Source organism: Mandrillus leucophaeus, unplaced genomic scaffold (genome assembly GCF_000951045.1).
Source record: "Mandrillus leucophaeus isolate KB7577 unplaced genomic scaffold, Mleu.le_1.0 Scaffold124, whole genome shotgun sequence".
In the NCBI taxonomy this organism is placed as follows: domain Eukaryota; kingdom Metazoa; phylum Chordata; class Mammalia; order Primates; family Cercopithecidae; genus Mandrillus; species Mandrillus leucophaeus.
Window position 1 is genome coordinate 1,451,769 of NW_012100765.1, and position 18,991 is coordinate 1,470,759.

At 41.2% G+C, this 18,991-nt stretch overlaps 1 protein-coding gene across 8 annotated transcripts in view; it reads right to left on the reverse strand.

Annotated features, from left to right (window-relative positions):
• NEDD4L (neural precursor cell expressed, developmentally down-regulated 4-like, E3 ubiquitin protein ligase) overlaps positions 1-18,991 on the reverse strand; it is a 385,794-nt gene that overhangs the window by 31,617 nt on the left and 335,186 nt on the right. For 7 of the 8 annotated variants that reach the window (XM_011971708.1, XM_011971705.1, XM_011971704.1 and 4 more), the window contains 5 exons: positions 13,487-13,545; positions 6,416-6,481; positions 4,537-4,766; positions 2,901-3,022; positions 347-417 (listed from right to left, as the gene is read on the reverse strand). In XM_011971708.1, the coding sequence (XP_011827098.1) occupies positions 347-417; positions 2,901-3,022; positions 4,537-4,766; positions 6,416-6,481; positions 13,487-13,545 (548 nt within the window). Of the gene's footprint in view, positions 1-346; positions 418-2,900; positions 3,023-4,536; positions 4,767-6,415; positions 6,482-9,746; positions 9,750-13,486; positions 13,546-18,991 lie in introns of all 8 variants that reach the window. The other variant, XM_011971710.1, reaches the window with a different exon arrangement.

The following is an 18,991-nucleotide window of genomic DNA, read 5'->3' on the forward strand; positions in this document are numbered from 1 at the left end:
ATTCAGTAGCAGCAGTTTTTATGGGAAACACAGGCTACCATAGATCTTCAGCTGTCTCTTGGATTTAGTAAGTTCACACGAGTCCTGTGCCGGGTAAGCAGAGGCAACTGGGATTTGGATGTATCCACCCTAGGTACCATGGTCCCAGGAAATGTGAACAATAATATTTACTTATTACAAGAATTAGACAGATCAATGAACTTTTCAAGCAATTAAATGTCTCCTGTTGTTCACATGGAATGCAACACCCATAGAAGTGGCTGAGACTACAAACATGGCTCTCCAATACCTTCCCATAAGACACAAGTGCCTGCTGATGGCCAGTGTGTGACCTGCATTTACTCACCACAGATTCCATGTCATTCAGGGTTATCTGCTTTCCCAACATCATCTTGTAAAATGGTCTAATGAAGAAACCTAAAATACGGTAAACACTGGGTTTAATTTCAGGTCTTTGATACTGCTACGTTATCAGAGCACGAAAGAAAAGATTAACTGGCTTTCAATGTAAATGAGAAACCAGGATGGAGTAACCAACGACCTTCTGCAGTATTGCACAAGTGAGGTGGCGAGATCGGGGGAGAGTGGCAAGAGGAGGGCGGCTGCGCTGAGAGAGATGGCGCAGCAGAGTGGGGCCAGAAAGGCCTCTGGAAGGTGACAGATGAGCTTCAAGGTCAAGCGGAGTCTACAGTGTAAATCAGGCATAGGAACTGGGGAAGAAAAGGTACACTAAACAGAGCCACAAGCCTGGGGACTCGCCAGCAGTTTGCCAGGGCGGGTAGACAGGCCAGAGAAGGGGCCGGCAGTGCACAGCCCACACAGGGTGCTGGAGAGTTGGGGTGCTCTCTGAGGGCAGTGGTGAGTCAATGAAAGACCAGGTGAAATTCCATCTGTCTTTTGTTATCATTGCTCGGGCAGCGATGGGGAGAAAGCACAGGAAGGGGACAGGTTGGAAATGGGGGAGGCCACGGAGAGGGCCTGTGTAACCTCCCGGGGAGGGACGGCAGAGGCCTCAGGGAGGCAACAGCAGCGAGGTCGACCTCCCCCCATGCAGGCGTCCTGCAGGGGCCTCCATTTGACCTGATCTAAAGGCATCACACGCCTCCTCAAAGGGGGCCCTGACCACACCAGACCTGGCACCCCAGGCTCCTGCTTCTGCTCCTTTATCCGCCCACCAGGCACCAACCCTCTGCAGCACAGGCCAACTCTCCCCGGCTCAGCGTGGCCCCATAAAGGCTCCAATAGACTCCAGTGTCTGGGGAAGTAAAAGCATGAAGCCGACCAGGGGGCGCAGTGGACAGATGTGCAGAATGAGCCCTGCCGACACGGACATTCCCATCTGTGGGAAATTTGAAGACACTGCTGACTAGGCCCATCTATGTGCACGTGGACTCTTAAATGTGCAATTCCAGGTTTATATCGTGATCACTCTCATGGGGGTCACTTTAGCCAGCTCCTAGAGACCCTGGTTCTTGCTTCTGCCCATCTCCTTCCACAGAGCCTTGACTCTGGGCCAGTCCTCACTCATCTGAAATGATCCCAGCCTCTGAATGCTCAAATGCTACCCCACCTCCGAGGTGTAGCTCTTCCTGGGAAAGATTCCCCGAGCCGCCGGCCAAGTCACTTTCTCTTCTGAGGACTCAATGTGTTCCCTTCTGCTCGGACACTATCACTGTGATTCTTCTGGTTTTGTTCTCATCTCTTTTCCCCCCACTAAAATATAAGCTGACTAAGGTCAGGATCATATCTTGTGCTTCTCTAATACCCCGTTATAGAGAGTATTAAAGACGCTGTAGCAACTAACAGCATCTTCTCACTTGCATATGGTGACTAAACTGACCTTCTGAGAAAGTTGGAGTGAATTTGAGCAGGCTGAAATAATCTGTGGCAAGACTACAAAGCTGGAAATTAAAATATATTCACACTATACATACATGGAAAGAGTATGTGGTTTAGTTTCCTTCTAGAGGAAAAAAAGTGTTTACTGTCACCCTCCCACCAAATAAAGCATTACAATCACAGCATCAATATCAGCTACCAATTAACAGTAAAAACATATTCATGGGAAAAGTACAGAGGGTATACAAATTATTTATTAGAATAGCTAGGGCTCCATAAATGCAATGAACACAGTTCCCTTGGAAATATCTTTCTTGTAAGTTATTGCAATGTTAATCTCAAATTCTACTCTCCCTCTTCCCATCCACAACCACTCTACCTCCAAGCTCTTAAAAAATATTTCTGATGCTTTTTCCTTAATGATGATTTCTGTAGTGCTTTCTTAAGGACGCTATTTTGAATTGGCCAAATCTTTTAGAAGTCTCCAAGCCTATAGATAATGCCAGGTAGAGGGTTTGACTTCTAACTTTCAAGGTACCTTGAAATTCTTCCATGATTTACATGCTTTAAATAAGAATGAAATTATTTTGTGTTATTTGTTTCAGGGTTAATGTCTTAGCTGAGTGGTAACATTATTTTGAAATTATTTAGTCCCTTCAAATTAAAAAAATAATTTGGGGACAAATGCAATAATCACACAATATTAGATGGATGAGATCACTTTAATTAACTTTTCAATTAGTTTTTCCATCTGTTATCAAATCTTGCTTTCAGTAAAGTTATTCCAGAAAACATACAAATGTATAAATACATAATGTTCTGTGCTTTACAATGAAGTTAAAAAAAAAAAAAACTTTTGTTTTTAACTGTGTGTAGACATTATGTCTTCAGTGCCCAAAATAAGCTACCAGAGAAAAGCACATCCATTATGGGCGAAACATAAAAATCCTTTATGAGTAAACCAGTGAAGCTTTTGCTTAAAAACTCATGATGCAAAAGATAAGACACCTACCAGCAAACCACAAGCGGCACTGACCTATTTTTATTACTTCAAGACTTACCATCTAAGAGCTTTCCATGAAATACGGCCAGACCAGCAACTCTTCCAATAAAAGTGAAGTAGGACAAATGATCTTCATTACAGAGGCCTGAATTAGGGTTGATCTGAAGAGTGTAGTTGTCCCTTTTGAGGAGAAAGAGAAGAAAAGACCAATCACACTTTCAAATGCAAGATTTTGCATATTTCTTTGCTACTTGTCACTCAATTTCTACAGTGTCCTTGTGAGCATTCTGTACCTAGTGGGAAAAGGTGTGGACTAGAGGACCTGACTTACCACATGCTCAACCATGACCCACCATGGAAGCTGATGCATGTGTACTCTAAAGTCAATTAAACCATAAGAAACTGCTGATGTTTGACTGTTTCTGATCCACAAAGTGTCTATTTCATATGGTTCAGCCAAATATCTTGGGGAGATAAGAAACTCCACATAATAAAGGGGCTGTGCAGGCATTCCCAATGATGTGGGTACTTTAGGTCGTGTCTGTGATAAAGGAAGGTTAATTCCTTCCAGAGGCTTTTGGCTTGGCCATAAGATGTCTGCTATGGGCCCAACCCTTGGTCTGTCTTCTGACCACTACTCTGCTCTGAAAAGGCCTCAAGGGGATAAGGAACAGGATATGGCTCTCTCAATGATGCAAACCTGCAAATGTTTAGATTTGTCCAAATGACCTTGCTTGGTTCACAATTATGCGGATCAGTGGTTTTCAAACTGGGGTCACAGACAGTTTCCTCCAGGGGGGTATCTTTGAAAATGTGGAGGAGAGGTAAAGATCTTGTCTCTCCCCACCCTGCCCTCCACCTTCAGTAGTTGGATAAATTGTACATAGTGGGCTTTCTCATGGGACTCAGTAATAACAACAACAGACCAATTGGGCAATTCTTGGCTAGAGCAACTGAGAAGAATGCACTGAGGTTGCCTTCCAAATGAGCCCCCAGGAGATTGGTACCACGTGGGAGATGTGGGAGAACCCACGTCCCCTTAGGGCCCAGGGTTAAAGTGATGACAAATACCCTTCAGCAAGGTCAATGACTATTCTACTGAGGGCTTGGGTCCAGCCTAACCCTTGGAGGATTCAGAAGAAGGAATGGCTGGCCTGGAAGTAGCCGATCTTTGGTTGCTCAGAAAGCAATTTAGTCTGCCTCAGTTTCCAAGCCTGGTAATGATGAAATCCTAATGCAAGGGGAAACCTGATTCTTCCCTTACAGGAGCAGGGCATGGTCCTAGGTCCTCAAAGTCCTTACAATTTGCCTTTACACAGAGACCTCGGAAACGACTCTTGTTCAAAAAACACCTTTTTGTTTTTGAATTCTAACACTGACAAGTCCTCCTTTTGAACACTGCAAATGAAAATCGCCTCCTATTCCTTACCACAATTATCCACGTTTTCAATTTCAACTTCATGAACCCATTAGATAAGAAAAAAAAATCAATGTTAGATGTTCACAGAGTACACTATTTCACCAGGTAGAGCCAGAACCTGTTCTAGACTTGCAAGGGGCTGTGGGGTGAGGAGAGAATAAACTCAACAGACTTACTGCATCTTGAACTGGTGAGCTGCTTATTCTTTCATTCTGTTTAAATTCACACAACTGTCTCAGTGGGGGACACACTCTGGGTGTGGCCATATACTTACGTGGCAGAGTACTCAAAGAGGCCGTAGTAGGGGTTGAACATCTCTTTGGACAGTAAGAAGAACCATTCTCTGGCCACACCCCCGTAGTCAAGACCTTTCTCTGATTCAAACTCAATCCACAGTCTAGCTTTTAGGACATCTGGTCTTTTCACGGACATAATTCTCCGATAGGACTCTTCAAATATGTTATTTCTGTGAAGTTTCATTTCAAACCTATTGGGGATATCAGCCTACACAAAAGACAAAAGAAAACACACACAGTAAATACACGCTTTGTTTTCTAATAAAAACAACCACCAAGGGTAGGAAAGTTGGCAGTCCTCAAAGAAATGGGCAGTGACAAATGGTTCCAATTGAGAGTCTCTCCTTCAGGCGTTTTCCCTTGCAGACAGAAAGCCTCGCTGTGTCACGATGGACACACAGCATCCACTAGTGATGCTCAGGAAAGTCAGAAACTCTGCTGCGAAGAACAGCCTCCTCACCCCCTTTAATAAACAACTGTGGGCACTCCTTTAGCATGTGGCAACTGAAAGGCAGTCAACTGTACCTGTTGCTTCTCTCAAGAGACTTTAGCCCAGGTAATCAAAACCTGTAATAATCCCCACCTGGCCAGGCTGGGGCCATGCTCAACTCTGGCAGGGCCGCGAGGTGGTAGATATAATCCACGGTGCCTCAAGTCCATTTTGCAGCCATGGGGAGCGGGACCCTGATTATGCCAAGTGTGGGGAAAGCAGCCCAAAGCATGGTTCGCTGACGTGAAAATAACAAAACACTTGCCCAAGGCTGTGGCAGCTGCCTCCTGCAAAGAGGCAATCCAGGCTTGGTCTGGCTGTAAGAATGAATCTGCAGAGATGGTTTCCGGGTAGCAGACACTGCTATGTGAGAGTCAGAGAGCCTGGGTGATGACCACAAAGTCATTATCATTACCAGGGGACGTGACTCACAAAGAAAATTGTGGAATTTTTAGTATTCATCTGAATTTTGAAGGCAAATAATCATTTCAATAGTAGTTATCCATGAGCTCTTGAATCAGGACTTTGGAACAGAGACCAAAACTCCTAAATGAGATCAGAGATTGTGCCCCATCCAGAGATGTCCTGGGCAGGAGGAACTGGCTGAGGGGAGGAGGCAGGGAGAAATGGCAACAGAGCCCAGGCCACCGGAGGGGGTCTGAGCTGCAGCTGATTCTCTCCCCTCCCTAGAGGTGTAACCATAGTGATGGAGAAAACCAAAGAGAAAACTGCTAAGGAGGAATTGGAAAGTAAAACAGAAGATGCAATGTTGAACAATTTGGGGGTGGTGTGTCATTAGAAAATCTAATGTTATAATTTAAAACACTGCCCATAAAAATTTTTAGAGTTTCTAGGTTTGAAACTGCCAGGGATAATTATAAGCAGAAAATTACATTTGCACCTAGTACTGCCAATTATTATAATTAAATATAACTTTATATTATAAATATTGTAGCTGAAACTAAGCTTTTGCATTTGCAAGGAAGGACCTGAACATTTTTCTAAACGGGATCCAGGTTTATTAAATATGATAACTGTGCATAACTGAATGGGTTTCCCCAGATTTTGCGACTAGGGTTCTGAATTATTTCATATCCCATAAAAATCGTTCCTGTCTTTGTATGTATTACATACGAAATTACCCTTCAGGTGATTTGATACGTAATACTGAGTTAATCTTCACTTACCATTTCTGTTAAAAAGAAAATTCAGATTTCAGAACCAGGAGGATCAAAGTGCAGTGAGAAAAGGAAGGTAATATTTTTAGCATTCATCTAAAAGTAACAACCAAGTTGTTCTCACTGAAGTAACTGTGGTAACTTACAAATGACTAACACAAAGCATTTTTGGAAGGCATGATTACTCACAGGTTTCTTTAATTTCTTCCTGAAGTAGTCATATTTCTGCTTAAACTCTCTGGAGTAAGGAACAGCCTGGAAGATAAATTTATGAATATAGATAATGCAAACAATACACTTGAAATTTTATGTATACTTAGGCAACATTCAAGAGAATTTCATGAATCATAAACCGTAAATTCTCACTTCTCAGATTATCCATGGAAAAATCAGATCATGTCTACACAGCACAGGGGAAAGTCCTAGAACTGATGAGGACTAATCAGCTTTGAGTGTGGCTTTCACCCCTGAAAACAGCTATACTGCATTTGGGAAACCATTTAGGGATATGCTACACAAACTAAAACATGGTTTCCAAGTGACTTTTGTCAGAATGTGAGTCAGGGTGCTTCTGTTTTTCTTTTTTGCTGTGGTTTAGGTAACAGTTATTGGCTAGATACTTTTAACATACAACCCCAGAACGACCTATGCTGGCATTTGGAAAAGTCTAATTATGATTTAACAAATTTTTGTGGGGAAGTACAATGAGCAGAAAGGGAAGTGAACTGACACTCCTATCAAGGAGTATAAAATCAGGCAGATGGCATTCTCAAAAAATCCTCAATTTAGGAGTCAGAAGGTTTGTCCCTTAATATTTAGTGGTCTTGGGCAAGGATTTCTTAAATCTCAAATGCTTTATCTATGAAACAGAGTGATGGTACCACAGTTGAGGGCTCAGGAATTAACTATGCTCATTCAAAAGTTGTGATTTCTCTTCAGGCAAAGGAGTAACATCTTAATGTAGTCATTTAAATAATCTTTATTTCCTATGTTGTAAAGTGGCTTATAGTATCTTAAGAGTCAGAGCCCTGACTTTTGGCTACTGAAAAAGCTTAACGATATTTTTATGGAGCTAAAAGGACTGGTTTTTGTATATACAGAGATATTAACTATGACAGCCTCGAAAACAACTCATTGCTTTTTAGACACTAGTATGAATTTCAGCAGAGAATATTTCTGCTGTTATCATTTTGGCCTAAGTTAACAAAATATACTGATGCTTAGTCTGATATCTCCAGACTCCAAACCTTACACTTTTACCATACTTATCTTGACCAGAAAGAGAAGAAATGAAGAACATGAACTTCCCTTCTTTATAGTTTTAAGACATGTTTATATAAAAAACTAACCCGAAACAACACAAACAACCACTCTTCCAGAAAATGAGCATGTCAGTGTTTCGCTCTGTAATTCAAGAGCAATAAATACATCATCTTTATATAGCTTAGGAGCAATCCATAGACAATTTATACTGCCTACGGTCTTTTCTTAGTTTTTAAGCCAGTCTTCTTTGATTTTCCACTGAACAACAGATTTGACCTCACATGCTATTTATTTTAGGCAGTGTTGAGTCTGATGAAACCACATAGCAATTCTGAGTCTAGGCAAGGTATAAATTTGTTAATAACTGGACAACCACCGAAATAAGAAAAAGAATACAATGTTCCAACAGAAGCCAATAAAGAGATCATGCTTTCTGTTCTACCAACAGTACATCGCGTCACAAACTAAGACTTCCTCTCTAGTTTATTTCCCACTTTCTGGTGTTCATTCTGATCCATTCAACCGATACTTCTTGAGCACCTACTCTGTGCAAGGCATTTTAGGTGCCAGAAAAATAACAGTACATAAAGCAAAGGTAGCTTTCCCAGTTCCCTCCTGGAGCTCATAAGCTGCTGAGAGCAACAGGTAATTGGAAATCAATGAATAAACCGTGGTAGTGCCATGAGGAAAAAAAAAAAAGACCCCATAGGAACTAAAAAAGTGACCTCCTTCCATTGCCCCTGCCAGCGTTAGAACGCCTGAACTCTCGGGTAGATCTCATCAGCTGGCTCTGCAACACACTCTCTCTACTAAGCAGTTTCTTCACTGTTAAGTGGAAGGATTTGACTGGCTGAACAGACGTGACTCGGCTCTTCTATTTCTGAAAGTCTGTGATTCCCAGCAATTATTTTTTGTTTGTTCCTGTTTTCATGAGGGTTCTCCAAACATCACGGTTACATCACAGTTCCCCCTACTCCTGAAAATGCTGGAAAAAAAGCTTAAACAGTCATCACTATGTATGCAAGTTCGACTGTCTTAAATGACAGCTTCCCCAAGGAGCAGATTTCAACATGTGGCCCTCGGCCTGTGATGCCCATTCCCTCGCCTGCTCTGTCTCCTGGCAGGGGCTGAGGAGGTGTGGGTGGAAATGTCGAGATATTTCAGGCCTTTCTCCTTCTGGGGAATGATGTGTGAAAGCTGAAAAATCACTGTCTTCCTCCTGTACTCATTATCTTTCCTCTCCAGAGGTAGTTCTCATGATAGAAGAAGAAGAGCAAGTTTTTACATTCTCTTCCTGAAAAGTTTCTAAAAATGTACCAGGACAAACATCCTCCCAGCGCAGCTTCTGAAGAGATTACATGTACCTTTTTTTTTTTTTTTTTTAAGTGGACCAAATCATTTGTTCTCACTTGAAAATCTGGAATGTCATTTTCTGGCTGACAATTTAGCTTGTAAAATAGGTCTATGTGAAAAATGAACATGTCTGTTGATTAAAGCCCTTTTGCTCTGCATTAAATCTGTGTTCGTGTTTTGGGTACAGAATGAAAATCTGCCTTATTGTGTAAGTCGGTTCTAAATGTTTTCACGTCATCACTGTCCAGGTGACACTGGAGCTCCTTGCCCAGAAGGGTTCGTGCCCGGTGTGGGGACATCAGTGACACCAGTGCATCTGGGGCTCTGGTCCTGATTCCGACCCTTGCAAGGACTGTCAGCAACAGAATCAGCTTTCCGAGCTTCTGACAAATTGGAAATAACAACATTTGCCCTGCCTACCTGAGGGGACGGCTGCGAGTTTCAAATCAGCTGATTACAAAGTTACTGGAAAAATGAAGGTGTTACACAACATGAGATAGTGTTCATGACAGCAACATGCGCCAACAGCACTTACTAAATGCTATTACTAGTGATACTTGTTATACACAGAGCATGCTAACTTACAGGAATGCTGAACACTGAGCTGCCACAGAAAGGGTCCCCTTTCCCTAAAAACATGTAGAAATGCTAGGCCTACTTAGCACTGATATTTTTAAAACGTGGGAAGAGAAACTCTAGGTACTAGGTAACCAGAAAGATTCACAATTAGAGAAATCAGTGGGCACTGATTTTAATCTTTGGTTTTAATCTCCCGTGGGGACACAGAACTTGGCCTTTGGTCTACATCACGGAGAAAAGAACAGTCATTGTTTAAAACCTAACATCTGGAAAGGGGACAATAAAACTCTACCCACCGGACCAGGGAAGTTGCAAGGAAGCTTACCTTCTGTCCAGGACCATAAATGGGAGAAAAACAAAAAGAAACAGACCTGTAATAAATCCATACTCCAAGCCTGTGCCAAAGTGGGTATGAGGTCCACAGTTATACTGACTGGGGGTGCATGAACCCAAGCTAAGAAGTTAACAGTAAATACAGGTCAGGACTTACAAAAGCCTCATAGGAAAAAAAAATGAGCTTGCTCACACTCTCTCTCTCCCTCTCGCATGCATGTATACACACACACACACACACACACACACACACACACACACAAATTATAAACTGAACTAGGCAATAATCTATACTCTTAAGGAGAGTCTATAGACGTAGTGGGAGATTTAATGCTCCTAGGATCAGAGATAATAGAATAATCTGAAAGAGGCTAAGAAATAAATATCTTAAAAATAACAAAGAGATGAAAGCATCAAAAAATAAATAAAGAGATAAAGAAAATAGGACAGAATAACTATGAAGACAAAAGCAAATTTTAAACAACCAAATAAAACTTTGAGCGATTAAATTTAGTCACTGAAATAATAAACACAATGAACTGATAAACAGATTACGAAAAAGCTTAAAGAATTAACTGGAAGAGCTAAGTAATAACTCACAATACAGCAGTGAGAGAGAGAGACAGAAAACACAAAAGAGATAAAACAGACAATGTGAAAGAGAAGTAAATGTCCAACAGGAGTTACAGAAACAGATACTGACAGAGAATTGGAAAAATGCAATATGTGAAGAAATAATAGGTGAGAATTTTCCAGAACAGAGGAAAGACACAATCTCCATATTGAAGAAGCCTGAGTCCAAAGCAAGATAAATTAAGAGGACTCCACACATAGGTACATGATGATAGTGAAATTGTAAAACATCTAAGACACAAATAAAAATTCAAAATCACCAGAGAACAGGGCCATTTACCTACACAGAAATGACAATGAGATTGACAGCAAACCTGTTATCATCATTTATGGAGGCCAGAAGACATGCAGGAGAATCTCCAAAGCACTGAAGGAAAATAATTTAACCAAGATTTCTATCATCAGCTGAACTTTCAATAGAGAGGTCAAACGAGACCTTCCGAGTCAAAGACTAAGAGACATTACCACTCTCAGACTGTCACTGGCAGTGCTGCTGGGCAGAAGTGCTCAAACCTGAGGGGGCACCGGAATCCTGGGGAGAGCTGTTAAAACAAAGACTGCTGTCCCACCCCCAGAGGTGCTGATTCAGTAGGTCTGGGGTAGGAACTGAAAACTTGCATTTCTAACAAGCTCTCAGGCAATACTGATACTCTGGTCCGCAGACCACACACTAAGAACTATAAACTGTACTAGACTTCACTAAGATCAAAACTCACCCCAGAAAAAAAATGGATGGAAGAACCATGGTGGGAGAACCAATGGTGGGCAAAGAAATTTGTTTACATTTGGTAAAATTAAATCAGTATGGACAGGAGGGAGAAAAAAAATAAAATATATTAATGACTATGTGCCTATTAGGAAAGTTTAAAGACAAGGTAGTTTTAATATTCCACCCAACAAGGACGTGGCAAATGGGAGTGGAAAGAATGACATTCAAGTTCCCTGAGGTCCTGATGGCAAGGAGAGTAGACAGTGATTCATTTTAACCCTAAGTCAAGTATGTTGGTTAAAAAGTTTAATGTGAGAGCTAAAAAAATAGAAATAGAAAGTACAGCCTGCAAGCACATAGAGAAAATAAAAGAGAGAGTACTCTATCAATTGAATAAAAGGCAAGAAAGAAGATAAAATATCACGCGAGAGAAAAGATATGCTAAGCAAATACGAACAAAGAGAGAAAGAGAATGTAGTTACATACATCTCAGACAACGTCGACAGAGCAACAATCACCACGGAGACCCACACAACTATCCTGATTAGATCCAACAGCAAAACAGCAAAGAGAATGTAGATAATTTGAACACCACAGGCTTCACCTAACGGACACATAAAGAACTCTATATTCAACCAGAGACACAATACACGTTCTTTTTAAACAGAAAAAGAACATTTACAAAAAATGATCAAGCTTCAACTTCCAATAATAAACATTCTATAGACAATATTCTCTGACCATAATGCGATAAAATTAAAACTCAATAAAAAAATGAATAGGCACAATCCTCCCATACTCTTAGAAACTAAAAAGCATATTTTAAATAATTTATAAGTCAAGAAGAAAAATCAAATGAAAACTGCCAAATATTTAGAACTGAATGACAGCAAAGTCCAAATGTCTACACTAAGTTGATAATTACTTAAATACACATTCTCCTATTGAAAGCAATATAATGAATAATAATAATACAAACGAAGGAGTAAACAAGGCACTTCTATTAATAGAAAACAGAGAGCTCTTTCTTGGGGGCAAATCTACTTGGCTTTATGATGCTAAGCAATTTTCAGTAAGATTTAATAAGGACTAGCAGTGTTTGAGTGACGGTCGGTAATTGATAAGTGATAAAAATATTTGAAAAGGCTTCGAAGTTATGTCAAAAGTCTTCTGCCACTTAAAAAGAATAGTTTCTTGAATTTACCTTGTTCTAACGATGTAGAAGAGAATATAATATTCTAACAAACAACTGTGACTGTGAATATATATATCAAAAGGAATCATCAGAGTAAGGCAGTGTTTAAGGCACATAGAGAAAAAAGTTGACTGTTTTTACCCAGGTATTACTGGGCACTTTGCCTAGGAAATAGTACCCAAGTGACTGAACAAATCCAACAAATAACTAATGGGAGTCAGTTACCAGGGCACATTTGCAATGTAATATCTTTTAAGTTTTCAAATGGACGTATCTTACTAATTCAAAACATAATTTGAATGGAATCAGATTCAAGCAATGAAATTGGAATTTTAAATCTACCAACTGGCCTCTTAGCCCAGCATGTGATATAACAAACTTCAGTTACTTCTGCTCCTCTAGTCTAAGAATCCCAAATTTGCAATCTTCTGCTGATCGCAGTACATCTCCTGTAATTCCAAATTACCTCCCTGCACTCATACAGCCACTGACAAAAGCTGGTGGTGTGCTCTCTGCTGATGAGTGTGGTCCCATTCTACAGACTTGTCAACAAGTGTGAGATACCAAGTGTCTCCTGATGCCCCGGGGAGTGGGGTTCTCACATCGCCTTATGAACACAGTGTGCTGCGGTGTTTTCAGAGCTCATCACGCCTGCATCAGAATTGATTCTTTTTCTACCCGGCATGTATGAGGGGACCATGAGAACATTGCGGGTCAGCAGAGTTCAAAACAGCTCCTGAACTTAGCTACAACCTCACCAAAACTTCTACAGATTTTTGAAAGTTGTAAAAGATTTAAACTTATTGGCATGCATTTATTACTCCTGGCCTAAAGAAATGATAACACTCTATGAAGATAGGGCTTGGTTTTGCTTCATATAAAAAGGAAGGGAGGAAATTTTTATTATACTTATAATCCACACTTTTATAAAGGAGAAGAAAAAATGTTTAATTCTGCTGTCATTATCAAGCTATTTTCTTTTCCTTTATAATGAAATCCGTCTGAAAAGGCACATGCAAGCTGTACCTCACCTGGAAACTTCAGTAAGAAGGAGATGGCAGCAAAGTACTCCATTTCTAGTCAACTACTCAATCACACCAGTCCCTTGACACCATTGTTATCAGTAATACACAAAAAACATGTAAACATGTAACCAAAGTCTTATACTGAAGAGGCAGAATTTGAAAATACTGACCGGACCAGTAATAGCTGGGTTCTGCAGTCTCGGGTCTTCCCACTGAGTAATTTTGCTATCTGAAAATGTTAAAAAAAAAAAAAAAATCAGAACATTAGTTCATATCTATTCTATGTAAAGAAAGCTTTAGAAAGAAGTATTTCTGGATTCTTCAAAAGCTGTCCAGTCCCCCACCCTGTGTTCTAAAGACAAATTAGTATTTCAGAGTTAGCAGGTAACTATACTCTATACGGCAACCCCTCTCACATACTGTTTAGTTAAAACCACTCAATCAAAAATGCACAACTAAAGAGAAACCAGCTATTCATACTGTTTTGGGCAAACAACTTGCTAAAATGGGAATTATAAACCCCTGTTCTTTCAAGGATTTATCACTTGATCTTGATTTTCACTTAATTGAAAAAAGGCATTTAAAAAGTCCTAGCTTCCCAAAAGGCTAACACACACAGGATTTTCTTCTCATTTCAAATACTTTTCTCTTTACTTATGGTGTTGAAAAACTGCTTTCAATTAAGAATCCTGCATCGAACAAATGAATACTCTATTACATGCGTCACTCATATGCACACAAAAATCAAAGCAGCTGAGGCAGTCCAACAAAGAGAATTAGATGCAGCAGAGGAAGATTACGGAGCATGGTTTCTGTTTGGTCATGTTGGCAAAAGGTGGTTTGCTTTCTTCCAAGTGAGTTAATGTGAACAAGATTGCTCAATGCTATCTATACCATTACTTGTGTAGGTGGTATCACTCAGGGTTTGTAACCGTGCATAATTAAAAAGACCTTATGGATTCCTGTGTGTATACTAGGGTGGAGTGGAGGGAGGGAGAATGCGGTGGACTCACATGAAAAGTACGGAGGGGCAGACTGGGGATAGTAGGTTCTCTGGAGTTTTTGGATCTCTAGGTTAGTAAAACAAAACAAAACAAAACAAAACAAAACAAAACAACACACACACAAAAAAGAAGAAAAGTATTCAAAAAGTAAAGGGTGGCCAGGAGCAGTGGCTCATGCCTGTAATCCCAATACTTTGGGGGGCTGAGGCAGGAGGATCACTTGAAGCCAGGAGTTCAGGCCCAACCTGGGAAACATAGTGAGGACCCATCTCTACAAAAGGTTAAAAAAAGAAATTAGCCAGGTGTGGTGGTGTACACCTGTAGTCCTAGCTACTTGGGAGGCTGAGGTGGGAGGATCGCTTGAGCCCAGGGGGAGGCTGCAGTGAGCTATGATTGTGCCACTATGCTCCAGCCCGATCTACAGAGCAAGACCCTGTCTCGGGGGCTGGGTGGGGCGGGTGCGGGGGAAGAATATTGATTCTGTTTATTTTCTGGATACACTGTAAGTGGGCTGATAAGAATAATTAGTGAATTCTGTTTTAACGATCACATCAGGAATTTTAAAAAACCTTATCATTATTTTAATAAAAGCAGACGAAAAGCTAAGAAAAAAAAAAAAAAAGCTACCAAAGCAAGTGATGATTCCAGAATCTTTTGTTTTCATGCTGTCAGAAAATTTACATGAAAAATCTCAACTGTTTGAGAGAATCTCGATGGAAGCAAAAGGCATTTTTGGGTCCCTTACCTTTCATGGAAGACTTTGGAAAGTAAAAGCTGCTATTGTGATGGAAAACAAGAGAAAAGAAAACCAAATAAAGGAAACGGAATACAGCTGAGTAAAAACTGCCTTAAAACACCAACTTGGATTATAACCCTATCAATGGATATTGTCATCAAAGCAAAAAATAAATTAACAACTCCTGACTCATGGGGATTCGCAAGTCCTCAGACCAGACCCGAACTTCATGCTCCATCCTGGACATCTGCACCTGGGTTTCCCATAAGCACTTCAGCTCAACTCTACCAAAACCAAACCTCTCATCACCCAACACCAAAATTGGTAACGTTACCTTCATTCCAATGTGCAGTATCACAATCCACTCACTGTCCCAATCAGGAACCTGGCCGTGTCATTCACTTTGGTGGCCCTGGACCAATCCTCTCTCTCCCTGATAAGCTGCTTGCTAGAGAGCTCATTTTTTTTCTGAACTGTTCTCTGGGAATCACTGGGAATTGTCTCAAACCCCCTGGTTCAAGACATCCTCTACAGCTCTGCCAAAAGGATCTCTCTAAAGAACGATTTCGATCCCATCCCTCCCCTCTGGGAAATCCCCTGGGAGCTCCCCACTGCCTGTGGCTTGAGCCCGAGTCCCCACACCTGGCAGACACCCTTTGGCTTGGCCTGCGTGCCACGCTGGCCCCTGCGGCACACTAGCTGTTTGGAGCAATGCTGCGTTTCTCAGAACGTGGCAGCATCTGCACATATTCACACACCTCCACGCATCCTAGGATCACTCTTCCCAGAGCTTTGCCTGCCTCAATCCTACTCAGTGTTTGCCAACCATCTAAAAAGTGACCCATTCCCTCCGGGCCCATCCCTGTGCCCAACCACCTCCCAAGCAGATGCAGTCCTTGCCTCTTCTGTTTCTGTGTAACAACTGATTCACTCCTCTGATACCTGAAATATCTCCCGCTACTTCCCACTGGACTTAAGCTCCTCGAGGACAGGGACTGTGTGTTATTCATCTTTGCAACCCCCTCTCTACCACTTAAGACCAGTCCCAGCAGGTAACAGGAACTTAGTGCATTATTTTTTTTTTAATGACTGAATGAAGCTGATGGTGAAAACAAAGTCCCTTTAAAAACAGCCTAAGCTTTTGGAACAACACAAGTTTTTACATGGTTATGATGGAGAATTCTGCAGTGAAGTATGGTCAGTGTATGAAAGTATGGGGTAGCCAGTTGTTCTTTTTGTTTTTGTTTTTTTTAAGAACTTTGGAGTTTAAACTTGCTTTTCCTCTTTGAGATATTATATTTCAAATAAAAGGACAAGAAGGAAGTGGAAGGATGAGAAACTCAGTTTAGTCACGATGAACAGGTCCAGTAAGACTGTTGATAGGAAAGACTAAATAGGACTTTACAAAGTCACTGGAATTCAATTTTCTCTCCTAATGTTGTAGACAGGATACCTGTGACCAATTACTCAGCTGCTGGGCCTGTCTGGTCTTTAAGAAGAATGACATCATTCCTACAAGATACAGAGATTCAGTTCAAGACTTTTCCTTAACCTCCCACCCTAGGCCTGAGAGCCAGGAGCCATTCCATACACAGCAACCAAAGGAATCAAGGAGTCTAAAGAGGTTAGTCTCGATCATTCGTTGCTTTTGAAATTAAATCTTTAAGATGGCTGAGTATTGTTAATCTTGAAAATGTCTAACTTCTCAGGAAAAACTTACAAAGCAGAAATAATCAATTACTGAAAAGACAAGTGCGTCTCGTCATCTCATCTGTAATTCCACGTGGACCCACGTGCCAGGTATGCCGGAAGACAGGAGGACTCTAAGCAATTTACAAGTTAACGGCGTTCACAGCATTGTGGCATACGCAGGCATAACCTGGTTCCTGTCCTGCAGGCATTATGACAGCAGAATCAGATGCTGAGTTTTGCTAGAAGATTGTTTAGAAAAAGAGGCTTTATTCTGATGGAAAGGACATTTCTAAATGTTATCTTCCAGGTAATTCAACCCATTTGGAATGTATGTGTCAGCCTGATAAAGCCTCTTCAAAAGACAGGTATTCTGCAGTTTTCACACACTGAATTTTGCGGAAAGGCCAATGACTTGAACTGTTTCATTGATGTGTACTGTGCTACAGCTTTCCATTGAGTAAATCTTGATGAATTATGGTAGAAATGTAGCATGAACAGCTAAGGAGGCAGCACTCATAAATCCTTTTCTTAAATGGTTTTTGGTCACTTAATTTATGCTATATCTCTTTAACAGAATCTTTCAATATGGTTATGCAAAGGCAAAATAAATTTTCATCTCTAAGTCAATGGCCACAAGTATCATATTGGCACAGCTTAGTTGCATCAGGCTCTGTACAGAGTATACACGGAGCCTCGGGGATGCTGTTCTAGTCAAGAGAAATGAGGAAATGTTTGGGCAGAGCGCTGGAGTAACTGCAGAACTGATCAGAAGTAAGGAAAAGCCCAGGCATCTAGCAGGTAGCTACCTTCTTCCACCTTCCAGTAAGCCAGAGTTGGGCCAGCCTCAGGCCGGTGGGGGTGAGGGGTTGGGGGGGGGCACCTACTGCTCCTCAGGTGAGTTCACTTCACTTTCTGATCAAGCACAGCAACTTCCTAAGAGTTTCACCACTGACCCTCCACGAACCTGACTTCAGGTCACCATGTATCAAGCATCTCCTATAGATTATACTAGGTCTATGACATCAATAGTGAAACAGTCGGTGACTTTTACTATTTTAATGCGCGCTATGATAGCCCTTTGCAATCGTGTTTTTCTGTTTTTGGCTCCTTGCAGTATACTAAACACATTCACAACATTCTTTTTAGGTTGACCTAAGCCAGATCTCCAGCCGGAAAACCATCACAATATTGTGTGCAATGCTCTCCATGGGTCACACAGACCAAGATGTGTTACCAGTGAAGACCTGTTTTAGTAAAATGATCAGTATTATTCACATCTGCCTGAAAACTGGAATTGTGATGTATTAAAAAAATTACAAAGGAAACTTTTGTTCTTTTTTTTTTTTTGAGACAGTCTCCTCTGTCGCCCAGGCTGGAGTGCAGTGGTATGATCTTGTCTCACCGCAATCTCCACCTCCCAGGTTCAAGCGATTCTCCTGCCTCAGCCATCCGAGTAGCTGGGATTGCAGGTGCCCACCACCACACCCAGCTAGTTTTTACTTGTGTTTTTAGTAGAGACGGGCTTTCATCACGTTGGCCAGGCTAACCTCGAACTCCTGACCTCAACTGATCCTCCCACCTCGGCCTCCCGAAGTGCTGGGATTACAGGCATAAGCTACTGCACCAAGCCGAAAGCTATTATTTTGTTTTTCGTGGGAAAAAGAGGTGTGGCCTCTCTCTCATTTTAGTAAATTCTCTTAAGAATAAAATAATAAATAGCATTTTAAGGAAAAAAGTAGGGTATACACATACATGAAAGCAGGAAAAATACTTTATGTTTACTATGAAATTCTGGAAAGTTGGCAAATCTGCCTATTTTTTTGATAAAAGACGAAAACGAAGTCTCTGCACCTTGAAATACCTGCTTTAAACACAGGGTAGCCCACCCTTCTAAATACACCTACGACTTCTCCTTTTAGTTGAATTGTAAACTGCTGGTACTCTTGCTTAATTCCATTTATAATAAGCCCTGAACCCCCAGGGCCTGAAGGTGAAATTCTCTTCACAATGTACTCTGCCTCCTAGTAACATCTGAAAAACGTACTACGCCTGTGAGATAGTGACCAGTCCTACACGTGTGAGGATGACTTGTGGCCAGACTTCTCAGCAGGTGGCTCATCAATGTGCTTTCGTTTAGTTATGAAAGTGTGAAGCCCGGGAAACCTGGTGGGACTTTCTGTTCATGAACCAAATGAAAGCAAAGACCAAGATACTACCAAATGGCACAGACGGTTGAAACTTGA